Source organism: Triturus cristatus, chromosome 3_2 (assembly GCF_964204655.1).
Source record: "Triturus cristatus chromosome 3_2, aTriCri1.1, whole genome shotgun sequence".
NCBI classification, from domain to species: Eukaryota; Metazoa; Chordata; class Amphibia; order Caudata; family Salamandridae; genus Triturus; species Triturus cristatus.
The window spans coordinates 166,938,484-166,957,375 of record NC_140584.1 but is presented as its reverse complement, the minus strand read 5'-3'; the positions used below and the strand labels follow the sequence as shown (position 1 = coordinate 166,957,375).

The following is an 18,892-nucleotide window of genomic DNA, read 5'->3' as shown; positions in this document are numbered from 1 at the left end:
GGGTTGGTATTGCTTGGGTATCTATTCTAAGGTAAGGAATCTATCACTAACGTGTCTCTTTCAGATGCAAAAGTTACTTACTTGTGTAACAAGATATCTGTAAGAGACATTAGATAGTGATAGATTCCTTTCCGCCCACCCATCCTCCCCGCTCTGCGAACTGTTCTCTAGGCTTCAGGTCATCCCTTTCAGGGCCCTAGTTCTATTGCTCCAGGAGTCGGTCTCTGGCATGGCTCTGCGCTTCTGGCATGGAAAAGTTGTGTACAGAACTGACGTCAGCATGCGTGGGCGCGTCTAAGTAGCTCCGACGATGTCATCTCGGCGGCTATGACGCCAGCGACGTACGCGGAGCCGTACGACGACGCCTGCCGACGCGCAGGGGTACTGCTGATGAAAGTTTTCCGGATCCAGTCTGGGGATATTCTAAGGTAAGGAATCTATCACTAACTAATGTCTCTTACAGATATATAGTTACACAAGTAAGTAACTTGTGCTTTTAGGCCAGTAGAGGTTTTTGACTTCCCTTGACTGGTGGGTACCATTTCCGATCTTCATCTTAACTCACGTGTCTGAATACAGCAGCCTGATTGCTTGCAGGTTATTAGGGGGAGTTCCCCATTGTTGAAGTTTGGCCCATAACCTGCTAACGTGGGACACAGTCAAAAGCTGCCTTGCAGTCAAGAAAATACATATACAGAGGTGTACCTGTGGCCTTTACTCAGCTGAGTATCAGGCCCACTGCCATGAGGTTAGTTAAGTTAAGGTGTCTTGGCTCCTTGTGAACCTAGTTTGGTTGAATGGAAGTCTGCCGGTATCTAATGCCCATGTCGCCAGATTGTGAAGCAGAAAGATCCACGTCCAAAAGTGCAAGAAAGCGATAGTTGCTTTGCGAAGATGCCAGTCCTCCTTTCAAGATGGGGTGGATTATTGAGCCTTTTCAACTTTCAGGAATGACTCCTTTCACTAGAAAGTAATTGAAAATTGATGCCAAGAAAGATGCCCATCTTCATGTTGAGTGTTCAAAGAACGCTTGTGGAAGCCCATTTTGGCCTGGGGCACAGACGGCCAGTGATTTCTTAATTGTCTTTACTACCTCTGCTTGTGTATATTCTAGGTGTGCCAATGGCCCAAAAGCCCCGTTGTCGTTTTGAGGCCTATTCAGACTGACTACATCATGGGCGCTTCCTTTAAAATGCAATTTTAGATACTCGACCCAGTCAGGCTCACTTATGTTTGCTGTTCTTGGGCCTTTTTCAATATCATCGATAAGTTTCCAGAATTTGTTAGTCATATGTTATTGAAGCAGGTAACAGCTGTACCCACAGTGTTTCCTGCTTGGTTTTGTGAAGGCCCATATCTCCCTCTACATGCGACTTCCCTCTTTACACAGGCTTTCTAGTAGATACCTATCATCAGGGGTTCGACATAGCTGCCTGAGAAGCCTGCCTACAGAAGTTCTTATCAGATGAATCATGGCATAATTCTAGTTTTATGGGTCCCTAGGTGACTCTACTGACTCTGCTGACTTGATATTTCTTAATCAATTCACAAGCAAATGTTTCCATACTGATATCTGGTTTGGGGGCCCATTTCGGCCATAACCTCAAGGTTGACCACGCTTCTTCTGCCAAGCACACTTAAAAATCAGAGTTATGGTTCTGGCACAAACTGTGCCAAAACCACTGAAATTTACTAGACCACAGGTCGTCCACAGCTATAGGTTCGGCCAGATGCCAGGCCCTGCGGCCAACTTCCCCCACTGTGCACAGCCAAAGGCCATGCGCAGCATGGGAGTTGGCTGAGTATGATTGGAAAAAAAACTGAAATTCACTGACAAAATCTAAGGTTAAAGAGACTTTATAGTTAGGTATGGAAAGAAGGTCACCCCTTGTCATTTAACATGTCATGAGTAATGTAATATGTGAGGTCATAATCAGTGCAACGCGGGGACTCGTGTTACATTCAGCTTAGTAAACTATAACAGGTGAATTTATGTGTTTTATACATTATGTTTTTTTTTACCTCATCTCAACATCTAGCTATAATATCACTTTAACCTTTATTTCATTCAGTGACTTTCTAGGGTTGTTTTACGTAAGCTAAAATGTTATTACCATGCTCCTTCATTTGGAATACGAAGACTTCAAGAATTTCTTGGAAGAAAATGAGGAGAACCCTGAAAATGGGTGGGTTAGCTTTACCAGATTTACTCATATATTGCCACTCCTTTCATTTTAAAAACTTCAGACTCCTGGCTGATGAGACAGATGCCTCCTCTTTGGGTCTTCTGTTTCGGGCACTTCTCCATGGTATCCCACAAGGACAGGAATATTTTCTGTTCAAATTTGGAGATCCAAAATACTACAAGAGGGTGAGACTAAAAATTCTAAACACGGCTTTAAAAAACTGGATGTTCATTAGGAAAAGATTGAGTATCCCCTATTATGCCCCTAATGCCCCGATATGGGACTCACCAGGGACGCCGGACTGTCTTAAAGACACCCTTTCATCCCCACTTAAAACAGCAGGATTAGTATTCTGGAGGGATTTACAGAGAGATTCGGAGCTCCTGGATTGGAATTCTCTGTCGAGTTTGACCGGGGGAACACTTACAAGATTTAAATATTATCAGCTTTCGGGGTGGTGGGCCACCTTTCCATGGAATATTAACATCCCAAACCCAAAGTTTGATCTGGTCAATAAAAAGGGCAGATGGCCAAAAGAACTTTCTTACTGGTATTGGGCCTTGATAGAGGTGGAGGATGTAACCGAGCCTGAACTCCAAAAGCTGTGGGGCAATGTTATTGGTACAGGCGTTAATCTGCGAGATCTGTGGGTGGACTCTTTTGCAATGCTTTATACGGTGGTTAAGTCTGCCCCCTTAAAAAGAAATCACCTTTTTACATTGTATAGAGTATACATCTCACCTAAAAAATTAGTCAAAATAACTAGTTTAGATTACTATTGCCCGAGATGCAAACTGTTAGCCGCAGACGATTTGCACATGTTTGTAGAGTGCCCAATGTTAACAAATTACTGGCTTAAAGTACAAGGGTTCCTGGCTGAGGTTCTAGGCAGACAATTAGTAGTAACTACTAGGATGATCATGTTTGGAGTAACATCGCACGCTGAACAGAATGATCTGGCTTCTAAATTTATCTTTTATGTCATCATCCTAGCACGACGAGAAATATGTAAAGCCTGGAAGAGTGAAAATGCCCCAAACTTTGCAGACTGTCTGAAGTACCTTATATATATAAGTGAATTTGATATGGCCTGTGATAGTACCAGCCAAGATAAGATCTGGGCGGCCCTTGTGGCATGGCGGAACAGATGAGCATATTCCAATGATTTCACCTGGGCACTGTTGGTTCTTTGCCTTCAAAACATTGGGTCAAATGGCCTGAATGGAATGGAGTGGAATAAGAAAACAGTTGCTACTAGAGGGGTACTTCCTTCCCATCTCTCCTCAGACCCCTAAACATCGAGATTGGAATAACGCGGGAAGAGGAGAGGGGGCGGGTTTCTCCATCTGGAATGCCCACCTTGGTATATGAGGAATAAAAAAAAGAAAAAAAACAAAAAAAAAAAACCATGTTAAAAGCTGAGCGTATTACACAATAATAGTCACCACTTTATATTTATAGTTAGGTCAAATTTTCTATAGGAAAAGTGTTTTTTGCTTCAATAATAACATTGATGCCGTTTTGTCAATTTTGCACAAAACTCACCCAAAAAATATGTTCACCGCATCGGCTCCTTCATAGAAAGTTTTGCAGTGATACGTCAAGCGGGGCACAAGAAAGGGGGAGGGGCACAAAGTGTGATTTCCCATATTAATTCAGATAGCAAACTTAACTCTACAATACAGGAAAAATTGGCTAAATGGAATTACACCATATTTGACCCAAAAATAGGACTTTACTTAGAAAGGGTGCTTTTTGTGAGCTGGTGAAAGTCCATTCAGCCATTTTTGAGAAATTGCCGTTTAACAAGGGGCTTGGGTTGGGCATGAACGGTGAAAAAGTTAGATATATCTGGACCATTGGTGCCAAAATATTCTTTAAGTGGCCAATTTAAAGATGACTAGCCAATCCTGATTTGCTGGCCACAACATGAACAATATGTTGTGGCAGCCATTACAGAACTCAGCATTCTGTATTCTGAAAATGAATTAAAAAATATATATTAGGGGCCAGGACGACCCACGCAGGGATGTAGGTGGTTACAAACTGACCTCACCCCCTTGATTGGCTGGCCATCACATGGACAGCATGTGGGGCAACGTTTACAGGACTCCCCATTTAACCCCTTCGGTGCTCATGACGGAACGGTTCCGTCATGAGCGTCGGTTGAGCTGTGCTCATGACGGAACCGTTCCGTCATGACCACGCCCGCGCAAGAAACGGTCAGCGCTGAGCGGGAATCGGCGCCGCATCGAAGGGGTTAAATGCATTGTAGTTAAAGCCTGTTTCGCCGGGTTTCCAAAAGGAACACATATGGAGGTTGATAACATATGGAGGGTGATTTTAGTCACAATATAAATCATTTGTTGATGGTGTTATACTAATTTTAGGAGTTCCAGTGAGTTCTTAAGTGAATGTGCCCTGTAAAAAATGCTAATTATCTGCTGAGAATTAATGAATTATGTTTGAGACAAATCGGTTTTCTCTCATCTTCTCATTGAGGTTATGGAAGGTGCCCAGATTTTATGATAAGAGCACATTTTCTGCTAAGTTCACTCTATCTGCCTCAGGCATGTGAGAATAAAATCTGATATTCGGAATAAAACAAGTACTTCCAACAGCAGTAGCAGCATGTAAGTTGATTCCTTCTATTCTACTACAATATCCCACAGTGTCCTTGTGTACTACTGAACAATTAAAGCACTAGCAAACTGTATTTCTGACATACTAGTGGCACACCTGAACACAAACTTGATGGAATCAAACCTGTAAAACTTCAAACATTTCCTACAGAGGATACTGCAGTAAATGAACAGAATAAGGGCCTTCTATTAGTCATAGAGATTATGGTCAGTGCTGTAGAAAGCTAATATTAAGACACATTTGCAGTGAATTCTCAATCATCTTCCTCATCCATATCTGTAAAACATTCTGACATGCAGAGGGAAGCATGCATTTGCAACACCAGCAACAGTCTCTTGGTTAACTCCCTAGTGACAACTTTAGCTTCACCACAAAGTTCGAAGGAACAACTAGAGTTTTTATGTTTTCTAATCTGATAGAGACTCCTAGCGGCAAATTCCTTATCATAGAATTATTCAGAGGCATCAGCTGGATCTGGAAATTTTTTGTGAGTAGTACCCCTGGGTGCTGGTAGGTGGTGGTGTTCGGCTCTGTGTGGCGTTGTCCGCTCCATCCGCACCAGATGTTTCGTGGTGGTGTCTATATAGGTGCCACCCCAGTGCGCTGACTTCAGTTCTTTTCTTTGTGCGCCAGTCAGCACAGATTTGGATAGAGCTACCTCCTGTAATTTTTGACTCACCTTTTTTGGCTTATTTGTTGAATTTGTTTTAGATCTTTCTCCTGGTGTGACAGGGATGTCCCCTAGGAAAGCTGGCTTCAAGCCCTGCGGTGCCTGTCACCAACAGATGTCGGTGACGGACCTCATTTTGTCTGGCATCTTGAATGTGACTATGACACGAAAACCTGCCTTGCTGCTTTGTCATGAACCACAAGGCCTTGAGGGTGCGGTCCCTTAAGTTCCTTGCCGCTGGACATGTGGCCCTGCAATGGTCTCAATCCCAGTCGAGAGGAAGATCCCAGGATCGGTCGTGAAACCTTCGATCTACATCGCAAGTCATCTGGGTAAGTTCCACATGAAGAAAAATAGTAAGAAGTTGAAGAAGTCTTCAACTTCTCCCCATCCATCAAAGTCATATGACAAGGGGGCGTCATCATTTGAGGCCTGATTCTGTGGTTGAGCCTGCCCCTGGGCCGGCTCCACGCCTCCCCGAGTTTCGGGAGCCGGAGCAACCCCGCCCAACTCCACAAATTTTATGAGGCCATACACCTCATATTTGGGTGGCCCATCCCCGCTTGCACGGCTTTGGGCCACATGGGTTCAGGAGGGGCCCCAGTAGTTCTCCGCTGACAGGTCCGTCCCTCGTGACCAGTCGGGCCCCTTGGATCCGTACCTGCGCCGGTAGAAACCACCTCAACCTTCCCCCACGCCAGTCCTGATGTAGACATTCCTGACACCGCTGGCACCATCTCCATTCTCTTCTCATCCCTTTTTCCAACACAGACCCGGAGCGGGGTCGCCCGATGCCACCTAGAGCCATACCCTCCAGACCAGACCCTGAGTACTATTCCTATGGGCTGGGACTTGAGGAAGAATGGGAGGATCCACTTGATCCTGAAGGATACTAGCCTCTAGACCCAAACATAGACTGGCGTGAGGGCTTGGTGGATGCCAGTGAAGTGGACACCCCACCAGATACTAGCATGGTCTCTCCTCTTACCATGGCTATGGAGGAGGGAGCCTCTTTTGCTATGGACCTTCAGCTGGGAGTGACCCCCATCAGAACTGCTTCTCCCATCCTTCTCAGGGCCTGGTCTAAGTCCTGCTCAGGACAATTGCCTGCCACCCCGCCCCAAGAGACCCCAGTTTCCTCAAACAACATACTATCCCAGAGAGCTTGGTGATCCACTTGCTGTGTAAATCCTGATGTGGAATCCAAGAAGTTGGTCACCTTAGACAAGAAAATCTTTTTTTCCACCAGCCTGGCACTGTGGTCAGTGAACACCTTGTACCTTTTGGGCCATACTCCCATGCCCTTTGGGATTCAGTTGCGCAGATCCTGCTCATGGTCCTGGCGAAGGCCTGGGCCATACTCTCCCAAGCTTTGGCAGACGGGAGAGCTGCAGCTATGTTTATGATCTAAAGTGGGCTGGACACAACTGGCTAGCTAAGCAAAGCTGTTTCCTTGTCGGTGGCCTTAAGACACCAGGTCTGGCTGAGGACAACTGGCTTTTCAGGGGATGTCCAAGCTTCACTTATGCGCATGCAATTTGATGGCTTCTGTCTTTTCGGAGACAAGGTGGACTCGGCGCTGGAGCTCTTCAATGATAGCAGAACTGCAGCCAGGTCCATTGGGCCTTTCCAAAGCCCCCGCCAATCCCAGTCTGCCTTTTGTTGCCTCAGAAGGGGCTTCCAGCTGCATTTTTACCCACCCAGCCACCACAGCACGCAATCTCCCTAGCCTCTGCATGGCCGAGGATGCAGTACCCCTCAGACCCTGTGGATCAGACAGCCAGAGGTCTGGCCAGTCCTCCACCCCCCAGCAGATACAGCCTCCAAACTTCTTCAGTTTGCCCTGCAACCATCATGGGCAACCAGGGGGGAGGCAAAATACACCATCACCCGCATCACTGCAGGGCGATAACATCTGACCGCCGGGTTCTCCAGATTGTTCAAAGGGGCTACTCCCTCCTCCTTGTGACTACCCGTCCACCCATGCCACCCCTTGCAACAGGTTGATGGAGGGCCATTTCTCCTTACTCTGCCAGGAAGTGGCGGTTTTCTTGTCCAAGGGAGCCTTAGAGAGGGTGCTGATGCCAGAAGTAGGTTGTGGTTTTTATTCATGCTCCTTTCTGGTGTCCAAAAAGGACGGAGGCCTTCATTCTATCCTCAACCTGCGCCCTTTCAATTTCTTTCTCAAAAAGGAGAAATAAAAAATGCTCACTCTCGCTCAAGTCTTGTCTGTCCTGCACCCAGGAGACTGAATAGTAGCTGTGGACTTGCAGGACGCATACTTCCACATTCCCATACTGCCCACCCACAGACATTACCTGCGGTTCATGGTGGGCCACGAGCACTTTCAGTTTGCATTGCTCCCTTTTGACCTGACTGGTGCCCCTCCTGTGTTCACCAAGGTGATGGTGATGGTTGCAGCTTATCTGCCGCGATTAGGGGTGGCAGTCTTCCCCTATCTCGACTTCTGGCTGTTGAAGGTGGGCTCGCCCCAGGCAGTCATCTCCCACCTCCAGACTACAGCGGACCTCCTGCACTCACTGGGGTTCACTATCAACATGCCAAAGGCACACCTGACTATGTCTCAGATGCTCCCTTTCAACAGAGCTGTTCTGGACACAGTGCAGTATTGGGCTTCTCCCCCTAAACGAAGAGTTCAGGATATTCAGGCTATGATACCGAAGTGTCAGTCTCTATCCTGGATTTTGGTGGGACTGACTTTGAGGCTGCTGAGCTTAATAGCCTCCTGCATCCTGCTGGTGACACATGCCCAATGGCATATGTGGGCTCTGCAGTGGGACCTGAAGTTCCAGGAAGGCAAGCATCTGGAGAATCTCTCAATCATGCTCCAGATCTCAGACGGAACTGCAAAAGATCTGCAGTGGTGGTTAACAAACCGCCATTGGGTCAGTGGCAAACCCTTCTCCCTTCCCCAACCTTATCTGATAGTAGTGACAGATGTCACTTCTGCGATGGGGCGGCCACCTGGGAGAGGTGGATATCAGAGGCCTCTGGTCTCTAGTGGCATCCGGTCTCCACATCAACTTAATGGCGCTCCTGGTGATCCGGCTGGCATTGAAAACCTTTTTACCCTCCGACAAGGGAAAGCTAGTGCAGGTGTTCACAGACAACACCACTGCCATATGGAACGTGGACAAACAGGGCAGGGCTGGGTTGTGGACCCTCTGTCAAGCCTTGTGCCTCTGGACATGGCTGGATCATCAGGGCATATCCCTCGAGGTTCAACACCTGGCAGGCTCTCTGAATGCCAGGGCAGATGAAGTCACCCAGTGATGCACAGTGGATTGCGAATGGCTTCTCTATTCAGAGGGGTTGTAAGGTCACTTTCAGAAGTGGGGAGGGCCTTGGTTAGATCTGTTCGCCACTGTCGAGACGTGTAATGTCAGTACTTCTGCGTGCTGGAGTTTCCAAGGCGGCTCTCACTCAGAGGCGCTTTACATCTCAAGTGGAGCTCAGGCCTCCTGCATGCCCTCTGGCTTATACCACTCCTGCCCAGAGTTCTCAAAAAGATCAGGAATGACCGGGCCCAAGTCATCCTTGTGGTTACGGACTGGTCTTGGAGCGTTTGATATCCTGAGATGTTCAGGTTAGCCATCGATCCTCCAATTAGGCTGCCCCTTCAGGAGGATCTGCTGTTGCAGCAGCAGGGGAGTGTTCTCCACCCGAACCTGTCAACGCTCCGTCTTCATGCATGGAAATTGAGCAGCGATAGTTGACAGCTTTTGACCTTCCACCCGAAGTCTGCAATGTTACCCTGGCCGCCAGGTGTTTCTCCAACAAGATGGTATATACCTGCTGCTGGGGCAAGTGTGTGGCATTGTGGACAGAAAAGCAAGTTGACCCTCTTTCTGCTCCCCTTTCTCAGGTCCTTCTATATTTGATTTGCCCGGCAGGGCTCTACTTTGGACACCTTAAAGGGCTATATTCTGCCTTCTCAGCTTTTCTGTGGTTGCTAGGTAAGCCATCCCTGTTCAAATCGCTTGTTGTAAATAGGTTTTTGAAAGGTCTGCAACACATTTCCACCTTCAACCTTCATCATGCGCCTCAATCATGTGCTTACATTTCTGATATGCGCTCCTTTTGAGCCAATACACAACTGTCCTCTCAGGTTTCTTACCATCAAGATGGCCTTCCTCGTTGCAATAACATCTGCTCGGAGGGTAAGTGACCTCCAGGTTATGTCATCTGAGCCTTGGTACCTAATCATCTTCCCAGACAAAAACGGTTCTTTGCACTAGAGATTCCTTTCTGACAAAAGTTGTCACTCCCTCTCATGTAGGCTAGTCCAGCACGCTGTCTACCTTTTATGCTTCACGGCATCCCTCTAAGGAAGAGGAACAACTCCACTGACTAGACCCAAAAAGAGCGCTGTTATACCTCGACCACACAAAAGAGTTTGGGGTGGATGACCAACTATTCGTGGGGTATGTTGGATCCAAGAACTGAAAGGCTTTGCAGAATTAGGCCATCTCCTGATGGATTGTGCTCTGCATTAAAATCTGCAATGCATTGGTCAAGGAGCAACTCCCTGAAAGTTTAATTTGAATTTGAAAAAGTATTTAATAAAGCGCACTGCGGCCAAGCGGCTTCCTGGCGCTGGGGACCTGATCAGAACTCACAGAAGAAATCCGGGGGGCCTATGAAGAGAAAGCCTGAGTGAAAAGAAAAGTTTTAAGGGCTTTTCGAAAATGGGTGTAGATGGGGATGGAACGGATATGAAGTGGAAGGCTGTTCCAGAACTGGGGGGCCAAAACGGAGAGGCGAGTGCCACCAGTTCTGAGTTTGCGGAAATGGGGGATGTGCAGAAGAGAAAGAGAAGAAGAACGAAGAGTTCGACTGGTGACGTGGGATGAAATAAGGGAGTTGATGTAGGGAGGGGCAGAACGGGAGTGAGCACGAAAAGCAAAGCAGGCTAGTTTGAAAAGAGATCTGAAACGGATAGGGAGCCAGTGAAGAGATTTGAGAACGGGAGTAATGTGAGAGAATTTAGGAAGGGAAAAAATAAGATGGGCAGCTTGGTTTTGAATGGCCTGTAAGCGTCGAGACTCGTAGGCAGGAATGCCCACGTACAAGCCATTTCCATAGTCGAGGCGAGAGATGACTAAAGCCAGGACTATGGTTTTGAGTGCATCAGTGGTGAAAAAACGTGAGATTTTCCGGATGAGACGAAGGGAGAGAAAGCAGGAAGACACAACAGAGCTAATCTGACTATGCATTGTTAAGTCAGAACTAACTTTGATGCCAAGGGTGCGAACAGAAGGAGAAGGCGTAGGAGGGGGACCAAAAGAGAGGGGCCAGTGTGCAGGGGACCAGGGGTTAGATGGACCACCCGTGAGAACAAGTTCCGTCTTATCGGGGTTGAGCTTAAGATGATTGGCGCTCATCCACTCCGAAATGAAGATTAAGGTGGAACTGAACTTAGAAAGAGAGTCAGGGGAAGATGAGAGATCAAAGACAAGCTGGAGGTCGTCTGCGTAGTTATACACAGAGACCCCCCGCTCAAGAAGAGAGGTGACGAGGGGACAGATGTAAAGATTAAAGAGAAGGGGGGAAAGAGAGGAACCCTGGGGAACACCACAAGTGACCGGGTGGGGAGGGGCAGAGAAACCGGAGAGATGAACCGCCTGGTACCTATCCCGAAGGAAGGATGCCAGCCAGGAGAAGGCCGCCCCCCGAATGCCCGCTGCGGTGACACGGGCGAGAAGAATGGAATGGTCAACCGTGTCAAACGCAGCGGACAGATCGAGAAGGACCAGGGCTTAGGGGAGGTTGGAATCGGCGTTGGAGTTTACATGCTCATTCTAGCTGAGCTAAGGTCCTGGGCGTGTGCCAGGCAGCAACGTGGGCTTCTCTGCACACGTTCACCAAACAATACTGCCTGGACAGTCATGTAATCCGGGATAGGCACTTTGCCTGTTTGGTCCTGCAGAACGTTAGTGTGAAATTGCTTTGCAGACCCACCTCCCCGCTCTGCACGCAGATTTCTAGGGTCAAGGCTGTTCACCCTTTCAGGGCCCTAGTTTTCCACACCAGTGATCAGTGTTCTTTGTGTCTCCGCGCTCCTGACATGGAAAGTCTTTCAAAGAAACTGATGGCAGCGCACTGGGTATTCTACCTTTACTACGCGGTCATTACTTCGTATTACCATTACTACGCATATTTTAGTTCGCAGATGCCATTACTTAGCATGCATTTACTTAGCATGCATTTACTACGCATGTTCCATTACTTAGCATGCACTTACTACGCATAATGGAGCTACTGTGCAAATTAAAGCAAAAAATATTTAATGCAAAACGGGATGAATAAAAAGAAACATATTAACTGAATTATTAATATCTTTTTAACAAGTGATGGCACTGTTGTGTTTGTGTAGTGTAGAGTAGTGTATTTGGGTTTAGGGTAGTGTTGGGGGTCGTGAAGGGTAGTGTTTGGGAGTAGGGACAGGACTGGGGGTAGGGGCAGGGTCGTGCTGGGGGTAGTGTGTTAGGGTGCTGTTGTGGTGTTAGTGTAGGGTAGTGTTTTAGGGTTTAGGGTAGTGTCAGGGGGTCGTGCAGGGCAGTGTTTCAGTTTAGGGACCGGACTGTGGGTAGGGGCAGGGTTGTGCTGGGGGTAGTGTTTTTAGGGTAGTGATGTGGTGTTTGCGTAGTGTACGGTAGTGTTGTAGGGTTTAGGGTAGTGTCGGGGGGTCATGCAGGGTAGTGTTTCAGTGTAGAAAATGGACTGGGGGTAAGGGCAGGGTCGTGCTGGGGGTAGTGTTTTAGGGCAGTGATGTGGTGTTTGTGTAGTGTAGGGTAGTGTTTTAGGGTTTAGGGTAGTGTGGGGGGTCGTGCAGGGTAGTGTTTCAGTGTAGGGAACGGACTGGGGGTAGGGGCAGGGTCGTGCTGGGGGTAGTGTTTTAGGTTTTAGGGTAGTGATGTGGTGTTTGTGTAGGGTAGTGTTTTAGGGTTTAGGGTAATGTCGGGGGTCATGCAGGGTAGTGTTTCAGTGTAGGGAACGGACTGGGGTAGTGGCAGGGTCGTGCTGGGGGTAGTGTTTTAGGGTTTAGGGTAATGTGGTGTTAGTGTAGTTTAGGGTAGTGCTTTAGGGTTTAGGGTAGTGTTGGGGTGTCGTGCAGGGTAGTATTTGGGTGTAGGGACAGGACTGGGGGTCAGGGGAGTTGTGCAGGGGGTAGTGTTTTAGGGTTGTGTTGTGGTGTTGTGTAGGGTAGTGTTTTAGGGTTTAGGGTAGTGTTGGGGTGTCGTGCAGGGTAGTGTTTTAGTGTAGAGAGCAGGCTGGGGAAGGGGAAGAGTCGTCCAGAGGGTAGTGATTTAGGGTTTAGCGTAGTGTAGTCGTGTTTGAGTAGTGTAGGGTAGTGTATTGTTTGAGGGTTTGGTTAGTGTTTTAGAGTTTGTTATGTGTAGGGTAGTGTATTTGTATTTAGTATTTAGTGTAGTGTTGGGGCAAATGTCTGTTTTTATTGCTAGGCAAGTTTTGAAGTACCAATAACGCGTTGTAATGGTATGCATAATAATTAACTGCGAAGTAAAAGCATTTTTAATGTATTTGTATATATTTGCGAAGTAAAAGCATGCGCACTAAAATCATGCGTAGAAATGGTATTTGCGAAGTAAAAACTTTGCAGTAAATACCTGCGGAGTAACGGTATGCTAAGTAACATCATATATTCGCGAACTGGGGTGGCAGATGACACTGACGATGCCACATGAAACCGAACAACCCCACCTACCAGTGAGCAGGGGTACTGCTCACAAAAAACTTCCAGATCCAGTCTGATGCCTGGGGATAATTCAAAAGAAAGGAATCTGCAGCTAGATAGTCGCTACCAGATAAGATATTACCAAAGGTAAGTAATTTGTTCTTTAAGCCACTCCTGAACACAATTTTGTTGGAACAGGAGCTGTTCACTTTAAAGCCTTTTCTGAGGAGCAGGATGAAATTAAAGAACATTAAAATGTTAATTCATGTATGAAACCAATTGGTTAAAATATGGGGGAGGTATGTACTTTTAGTCATTTGAGGCATGATCTATTTTTAAAAAGGCCAAAAATAGTTAAAGAAAGAGATGCCTGCAGAAGTACAGCTTTCCACGTCTGTTTACTCTCCCTACCCACCTTCTCAGTCACTTAACAGCTCCTTAATTTTATAATAGTAACTTTTATATAGAAATAGTACAGTTTGGTAGACAAGCTTTGTGCATAGCAGGGGTTGACCACCCGTGCAGTGATAGGTGCTGGGTTAATTTAAAACATGATACAAAAACAGAAATTCACAGAAAAACAAATGTTAAAGTGATACTATAGTTATGTTAGTTATGTTAGGTACTAAGGGCCTAATTTAGAGTTCAGGGGACTGGCCTTACCCAGGTAGGGCAACGGAGTAAAGTATGCTGTTGTCCTGAGCGAGTACCTCCGCCGAATTTTGAGATGTCTGTTGCCCCAGCGGACATCTCTTGCATTGGCAGGAACCGCAATCTCTGAATCATTGCACTGAAGGTTTGACGGACATCTCTGTCTGCATGGCGGAGCCGTACAGCAAATATTTTTTTAAATTTATTTTCTAGAGCAAAATCACAAATCTTTTGAGGATATAAGAAGCAATTACCCCCTAACTATAGGGGTCTTCAACCAGGGCTTGATGGTCCTTTGGCAGTTTTAAGTACCCTTTACTGCCAGGTTTTACATGGTGGTGATGGACATTGAAAACTTGCCATTTGTTTGCCCACTCTATACAGGGTGGGCGGATGGATGGACAAATGGCAAAACCTCAGACGGCCCATACTCCGTTGGGCCGTCGGAGGTGTATGTCAGTGGTGGAGACAATAGTCTCTGCTGTGGACATACTCAAAGTCTGGCCAACTCGAAATTAGGCAGGTGAACCTTTAGTTCGGTGAAGGCACACTGCCAAACTCTAAATTGTGCCCTAGGTCCTTAACTTACATTTTAAAAAAAACGAAAAAATAGAAATTCACTGATAAAAACAAATGTTGAAGTGGTGTTAGAGTTAGGCATTGAAATGAGACAAGAAATAATGTTTAAAAAACCACGGAAATGGGCCAGTTATAGCTTATTTAGCTAACTATAATTTGTGACCTATCTTGCAGTGCTGGTGCAGGCACAAGTTCTAGTTTATAGTAATTTGATTAGCAATAGCTTGGATGATGTAATCAGTGATGTCATTAATGACGCCATTTAACATGTCATGAGTGATATAATATGTGAAGTCCTAAGCAATGCTTGGTGGGGTGAAAGTTATAGTTAGCTCACTGAACTGGTGAATTTCACTTTTTTTTGGTTTTCAAATGTTATGTTGTGTGTGACTTTGTGAGCTAACTACAATGTTAGTTTAACCTTTGTTTTTTTCAGTGAAGAAATATACAGCATCTTTAGCAGCTTCATAGTCATTCTCTGCATTGGTAGCATTGTACAGGTAAGCATTGTCCCTCATTCAAGCAGTCCACATCACAATGGATCTTACTTTGCAGTCTCTTACATATACTCCTCTGACCTTATTTATTGCCTTCAATGGGCTCTCGCATTGGCTTCCTGTCTTCCAGTGTGTACTCATAACAACAATCTTAGAAAGTCGCTTGGCCATTCGTTCTTTGCCCCCCATCACTGTGTTAGCACAATGCAGTAGAGTCCCTGCCACCAAATGATGCCCACAAACATGGTGTTTTTAGCTCTTTTATTCAGCTAGAGGTCTCTTGCTGGTGGCTATGGTCTTTGTGAGCTCCTGGACAATGGCTACCAGTTGCCTCAGGCTGTCATCATCTGTTAGAGTGTGGCCACCCTGAGTACGTAAGACAACCGAGACATCCTGACTCTCAAGATTTTCTGCCAACTGTACAGCTTTGCTCCATGGGGCAGAGGTGTCATCCATTCCATGCAGCATCCTGATCGGGCATGTGATTGGGATGGGGCGCTGTGTGATGGTGTGCTTTTGCGCCTCCTGGAGGAAGCTGTATCCTATCCTGTAGAAGCCCGTGGTGCTGAGCGGTGTAGGCAAACTGTAGAAACCTTTCCTTGCAGCTTCTTCCTTCACCTGATGGGGCAAGAATAAACACAGGCGTTACATATGGAAGGAGTGAGTGACATCATAGTTTCTTAAGAAATCGTGGCAAAGCACACCTTCCACTCCCCCACCTCACCCCTCTCTTTGATGGCCTCAATATTATGGGGCTTATTTACAAGCCTGTTGCGCCAATGGTAGGTCACTTTTCCCCATATTAAAAATGACACAACTGCGGCACAAGTGGCTTGTAAATAAGCCCCTATACCCTTAAGGTCTGTGAGGAAAAAGATCACAGACCTCGCAATAATGGAGGGTTATCAAAAATGCAACACAATGAATTACAGACAGACAACATCTCCATAGCCTTTGCCCTTCCTCCTTCCTTTACCCTGGTCCTCCTGCCCCATCTTTAATTTCTGTTCTCTCCTCCACTCATGCTTAGTTGTTTTTTTTATTTTGTTTTTTTATTTCTTTTTATTGGCATTTTGATATAATGCAACAAGCATTGCAAAAAAGAACCAACGAGCCAGTACATACTCATGACATAAATGTCTGCATCCCGCATTTCATGTCAATAACAAATGTTATGTTCGAGTGCTCAGTCCACTGTGCAATACAGAAGAGAATTGAGATTAGTCACAGTACAAATGATCACAACCATTAGCAAAAGTACAGGTGACATCATGTCAGGAAATCCATACCCACCCCTCCAAGGTTACGCATACCTATATTAATTCTTGTGCATGGAAATGACCACATCCTCTTCCCTCCGATCTACCCTCCCCACGTCATCATCTACCCTTCCGGGCACTAGCTCCAACCAGGCCACCCACCTCAGATCACAAAGCCATGGGGGTCGTCAGTGCATCTCCTTCCTCCTCACTACGATCACGAGCCCATGTACCAATGATTCTCATATGTCTCTAGGTCGGGAGGTGGAGGGCATTAACTCCCAGAAGGTGGACAGCTGTAAGTGGCCAAGCGTTACATCTCTAATCCATTATTTTGGAGAAGGAATCCCCTTCGACCCCAATGTATGGCAATTTGGCGTTTTGCAAATAGAAGGAGCATAGCATGCAATTTACGGACCTTAACCTGGGTGTCTCTCACGTATCCCAGCAGACCCAGCAAGGGGTTAGGGTCAGCAGGTATGGCAATTATCTGGTGGATAGCAGTGAAAACACTGGACCAAAATGACGCCAGTCATGGACAACTCCATGCCATGTGTAAAACGGCCGCTGCAGTGAAACCACATCTCCAACAGCTGTCGTTATCTTTCAGTCCCATACAGTGAAACCCAGTATGTGTCCTGTAAAATCTATGTAAAAACTTAAAATTTATTACCCGAAGTTTATAGTTGGGGGACAGCTCCGTGAGTTGACCACAACAGTACACCCACTGGTTGTCCGTGAGCGGACAAGGAAGTTCCTCATTCCATGCCAGAAACGTCCGGGGCTGTGTTACAGGTGCCGAGGTCTGCATGTGAGTATAGATCTGTGTGTTTAGTCTGCGAGAAGTGGCTGTTTTTAGCATGTTTTTAGTGCAGGCAAGGCTTGCGGGGGGCTCGGGAAAGTGTCATGTAATGACCGGCAGGCGGCCCGGAGTTTGTAACATATAAAAAGTCCGGAAATGGCACTGTCTGACCCTCCTCTGGGACCGGGGGCGGTCGGAAACTCTCCCCAGGAAATAAGTCTGCAAAAATGTGCAGACTCAATTTTTGTGCTACAGTCTTGCTTATGCTGTCGCCTATATTGGGTAGCATAGGGTTATGCGCCAGGGGTATGGAAGGGGCATACAATATAGGGGCACTGGCTCTTTTCCGCAAATCATTCCATGCTCACTGCAAGGTCTCTACTGTGTCTACACCATCTCTGGGACGCCTATAGGGTTGATATAACGCTACTTGCAAAGGGACAGGCGCTGCAGCATCTGTTTCTACAGTCACATGAGGCTGAAATGGAGTCGGGTGTACCCAGTGATAGAGAAATTGAGCCTGAGCGCTCCACGCATACAATTTCATATCTGGGGCACCCAGCCCACCCTGTCGCAGTGGTAGCGTTAACAGGTCCCACGAGACGCGCACCTGTCCACCCGCCCAGACTAGTGTTACCAGCAGGGAGCTGATAGATTTTAAAAAGTCTTGCGTGAGGGGAATGGGGATGTTGGCAAATAAATAAAGAAATTTCGGGAGCACCACCATTTTGACTAGCGCAATTCTCCCGGCCAGGGAGGGCGGGAGCTTAGCCCACGCTGTGGCTTTCTCTTCCAGCCAAGTTATGGCACGGCTGTAATTCATGTCCCATATTTCTTGCATATTTCTGCTGAGCCAAACGCCCAGATATTTAACAGGTTTGTCTGCCCATTTTAGGGGGAACTCGGAAAGGGCCGGAACAGTGGCGTCAGTTAAGGGAAAGATAGCTGATTTAGCCCAGTTAATGGAAATGCCAGAGAGCGCGCCAAATTTACTAAACTCTTGGAGTAATGTTTCAAGGTGCGACGTCGGGTCTATGACATACAGTGTGACGTTGTCTACGTACAATGAAATTAAGAGGCTCCTAGAGCTAAATACAATCCCCCTGGCGGTGTGATGTTGCCGAATACGAGCAGCCAGTGGCTCCATCACTATCGCAAACAGCAATGGGGACAATGGGCATCCCTGCCTCGTACCGCGCGAAATTGCAAAAGATGCCGACACAAGGCCATTCAACTGAAGTCGGGCCATTGGCCGCGTGTACAGCAGTCGAATCAAATTAATAAACAGCGGGCTAAACACTATTCATCCCACAATGGCAAATAAATATGGCCATTCAAGCGTATCAAACGCTTTTGTAGCATGAAGAAAGACCGCGGCACCTTGCAAATCTGGGTGGAGATAGTGTAGAAATGAAAAGACGGTCCTGAGATTGTGGGAGGTAGATCTCCCTGGGATTAAGCTCGATTGGTCCGGGCAGGCGACCAAAGGAAGCAGAGGCTGTAGTTGGTTCACAAACAACTTTGCCAACATTCTTACGTCCACATTTATTAACGACAGTGGCGTATATGAGTCTAATTCGTTTTCAGGCTTTCGGGGTTTCAGCAAGGTTATGATTATTGCTTCACGCATGGACGGCAGCAACAACGCCTGAAGTCTTGGCCTCTTCAAATAGCGCTAATAAGTGCGGCGCTAGCTTCTCCACGTACGTCTTGCAGAAGGTGGTGGTCAAACCATCCAACCCTAGAGCCTTGTCCAGTTACAAGCTCTTGATCACCTGAGTAACGACCTCCTCTGAAAAGTGGAAGTCCAGATAGTCCCTATACCTCTGACTCAGCCATAGCAATGTATCACACTAAGGGGTTCGAATGGTGGAGTAAAACAAAG

The 18,892-nt window shown here is 46.7% G+C and overlaps 1 protein-coding gene across 1 annotated transcript in view; it reads right to left on the bottom strand.

Annotated features, from left to right (window-relative positions):
- Positions 1-15,193: 15,193 nt before the first annotated feature.
- The window catches only part of LOC146856963 (palmitoyl-protein thioesterase ABHD10, mitochondrial-like), a 178,234-nt gene continuing 174,535 nt past the window's right edge, over positions 15,194-18,892 (bottom strand). The window contains exon 5 of the mRNA XM_085647451.1: positions 15,194-15,564. Coding sequence (XP_085503577.1) covers positions 15,208-15,564 — 357 coding nt within the window. The 3' untranslated portion in view covers positions 15,194-15,207. The remainder of the gene's footprint in view (positions 15,565-18,892) is intronic.